The 3,000-nt window shown below is 53.2% G+C and overlaps 1 protein-coding gene across 1 annotated transcript in view; it reads left to right on the plus strand.

Moving 5' to 3' along the window:
• Positions 1 to 1,952: 1,952 nt before the first annotated feature.
• Positions 1,953 to 3,000, plus strand: part of GTPBP2 (GTP binding protein 2) — a 6,251-nt gene continuing 5,203 nt past the window's right edge. The window contains exons 1-2 of the mRNA XM_008937843.1: positions 1,953 to 1,976; positions 2,591 to 2,776. Coding sequence (XP_008936091.1) covers positions 2,642 to 2,776 — 135 coding nt within the window. The 5' untranslated portion in view covers positions 1,953 to 1,976; positions 2,591 to 2,641. The remainder of the gene's footprint in view (positions 1,977 to 2,590; positions 2,777 to 3,000) is intronic.

Genomic DNA, 3,000 nt, shown 5'->3' on the forward strand with positions numbered 1-3,000 from the left:
GCCCGGCGCCTGTGCCCCCGGTGCCGGTGAGCTCCCTGCCTGGCGCGCCGAGCTGCTCCGTCCCTTAAGAGCGTCTCGCTGCTTTGCGTCCCTCCGTGGTTGTTTTGCTGTCTGGGAGCGAAATAGCTTCGGAAATAAAGCTTTGCTCAACTTCCAGTCCCCAACATCCCATTCACATCTCGCCCCGAGAGCCGATCTGACAGGTGTAAGTCCCTTTCCAGCTGCCGAACTCATAGACGTTTCTCAGCAGGTTCTAGTGACCCCTCTGCCAGCTACTTAGGCGACTGTTTTATTGTATGGAGATGCGGATGGTACTGACAAGAGTGTGAGGCACTTGCCTCTCGCAGCCGGGGAAAAAAATGGCATTGGTAGTAAGTGGGTGTATTGTTGGTTTGTTCAGGCAGTTGGCACTGCACTAACAGGACTGCCACGGTGGGGAGCATTACATTGCCCCGGAGCCAATTGCTTGGCCCCACTCAGTGAGCTTTCTGTAAAATGTGTAACAGCCTGCACTGGGAGGGAGCAATTCCTCCCCTGTGACTCTTGGCAAGAAGGGAGAGCAGTGCCTTGCTGCTGTTAGATCTTCTCCACAGGCAGGATTGTCCCCTGCAGCTGCAGTTTAGTTTTTGTCCCCTTCAGCTGGAGGCTGGGCAGCCCCTGTGGTTTCAGCACAGCTTCCTGTCCCTGGCTACCCCATGCAGTATGTGGCCCAGCAAGTCTAGACTTGTTGCTTTCCTAGTCTCAGCTGTCTTGAGAGACCCACCCCATTATTTAGACAACAGCACGGTATGTGTATGTATTTTTCTTAGAGCTGGAAAGCTGGTAGTTGCTAAGGGAGGAAAACCTTCTGTAAGTACCCTTTTCTCACTGCATACGTCTGCTGCCCAAGAGCTGAGCTGACAACTTGGAACTTCCTTCTGTTGGCCTTTTGTCACCATAAGCACTGCTGTGGTTAGGTGATGAGCTAGAAGACAAGGAGAGGGCTGCTGCCTCTTCTGACTGCAAATTGGTGTCTAGAGGAAAAGGAAGTGCTTGGTGTTGGCAGCCCCATTTAATCTGCCAGAGTACGTGGCTTCCTGCAGACTCCAGCCCTTTCTCAGTGGTCCTTATGCTGAATTGGTGGGAAACTTGCTTCAGTATTGCCAATACATTCTCTTTGGAAAGCTGGAGCCTGTTATAGTTGGAGAGAGCTTGATGAATACCTGGGCTTTTCTGTGACCACCCAGTCTGGCTCCAGCCCTTCCTGTGAGAGTTCTCCTGAGCACATGGTGTGCAGACAGTCCTGATCAGATCTGATTCTCCAGAAATGCCAGGCCAGTGACCAGCTTGCTGTGCTACAAAGAAGTCAGTAGCTTGCTTCCTTTTGTTTGTAGTCCTCTTCTCTTGCAGAGAGAAGATACACAAGGACATGGAAAGGAGTAATTGAAAAAATAACTGAGGGAGAGTATCAGTGTGCAGGGGGGGAGGCAGTGACTTCTGTTCCCAGTCCCCTGTTTCTGTGCACATTGAGTGGATGGAAGCTGCTGGATAGGGTGGGAGTGGGATGCACTGAGGGGCATTGTGGGTCATGGATGGGTAAGGGGGGAGACTTCTGCTGCCCTGTGCCTTTTTGAAACTGGAACTCTCTCTGCAACTGTTAGACTGGCCCTATTCTTTACTGGCAGTAAAAAATCCCCCCAAAACAGTATTACCCCCCGTGTCACTCTGTTTTTGTCCTCTGGTTTTCATGATGTGGGTTGCAAACAGCAGAAACAAACCTAAAGTAAGTTCCAGTTGAGCGCAGCAATGAATGGCAGAGGAGGCTGTGACCTAACACAGTGTATTTCTGCCACTTTCCCTCTCTCTGAAACTGTCAGCAGAAGGCGCAGAGTATCTGGGCAGCTGCTGCCTACAGAAGTCCTTATTGGCACAGCATCTAACCTCTCTGTCTTGTTTCGTTCTCTGACCAGGCAGAAGATGGGAACATCGAGTACAAGGTGAGCCTTTTGAGGTTGCAGAAGGAGGTCTTCCTCCGAGAGGGTTATTTTTCAGTGAGTAACTTCACCAAAGACAGCATATGGGAAACATGTCCCAGGAAGGGATGGAAAATTGGACCCTGTACTGAGGCATTATCAGTCATCTTTCATGTCTCTGTGCCTAGCAATACCCACTGTGCTGAGCTGGAAGAGTCTGATCTCAGTGCTCGTTTTCAGGAATCTTTTAGGATATGAGACCCACAGTGTTTTTCCTGAAATCTTCCTTTTGAAAGAGCTGTGTGTTTCCCTGATAATCATTTGTCACTTTCTTGTGGCTCTTCTGCGATTTGTACTTCTCTTCTATGTCACAGATAGGTCCCACAGTGCTTGTCTTTAACCCCGCAGCAGGCAGGGTCCTTTTGGCAAGATGAAGTAAAGTCCTTCTGCCATATGTACGCCCCTTTGTGAACCCTTTGTCACCTGCCTGATGGCTCCGGTGTAGGTGTTAACGTGGGCTGTGTTTTCTTGAGGTGGGTCAGAGTTGAGGGCGTTGCTTCACGCTGGGTTAGGCAGTTGCTGGGCAGCGGGATTCCCTCCGCCTCAGGGCCGTGCCCGTAACCACCCCTGTCCCACAGCTGAAGCTGGTGAATCCCTCGCAATACCGCTTCGAGCACCTGGTGACGCAGATGAAGTGGCGACTGCAGGAGGGCCGAGGGGAGGCCGTGTACCAGATCGGCGTGGAGGACAACGGGCTGCTGGTGGGCCTGTCGGAGGAGGAGATGCGCGCCTCGCTCAAGACACTGCGCCGCATGGCGGAGAAGTACGTGTGCCCTCCGCCCGCAGGGCCCGCGCAGGAGCCTCGGCCCCGGGAGTCCCCTGAGGGGCTGGCGGCTCCGTGCCGCAGAGTCCCCGCGTGACTGAAACTCGCTGGGCGAGAGGCTCTGGAACTGCGATAGCAGGTGTAGGGGCTTTTGCCTGGAAGCTTGAGGGCCCGTCCCTGCCGTCCCCAGCTCTCATGCCGTTGTCTGTGGCAGGGGTGGCCGGC

This window comes from Merops nubicus, unplaced genomic scaffold, assembly GCF_000691845.1.
Source record: "Merops nubicus isolate BGI_N331 unplaced genomic scaffold, ASM69184v1 scaffold22830, whole genome shotgun sequence".
In the NCBI taxonomy this organism is placed as follows: domain Eukaryota; kingdom Metazoa; phylum Chordata; class Aves; order Coraciiformes; family Meropidae; genus Merops; species Merops nubicus.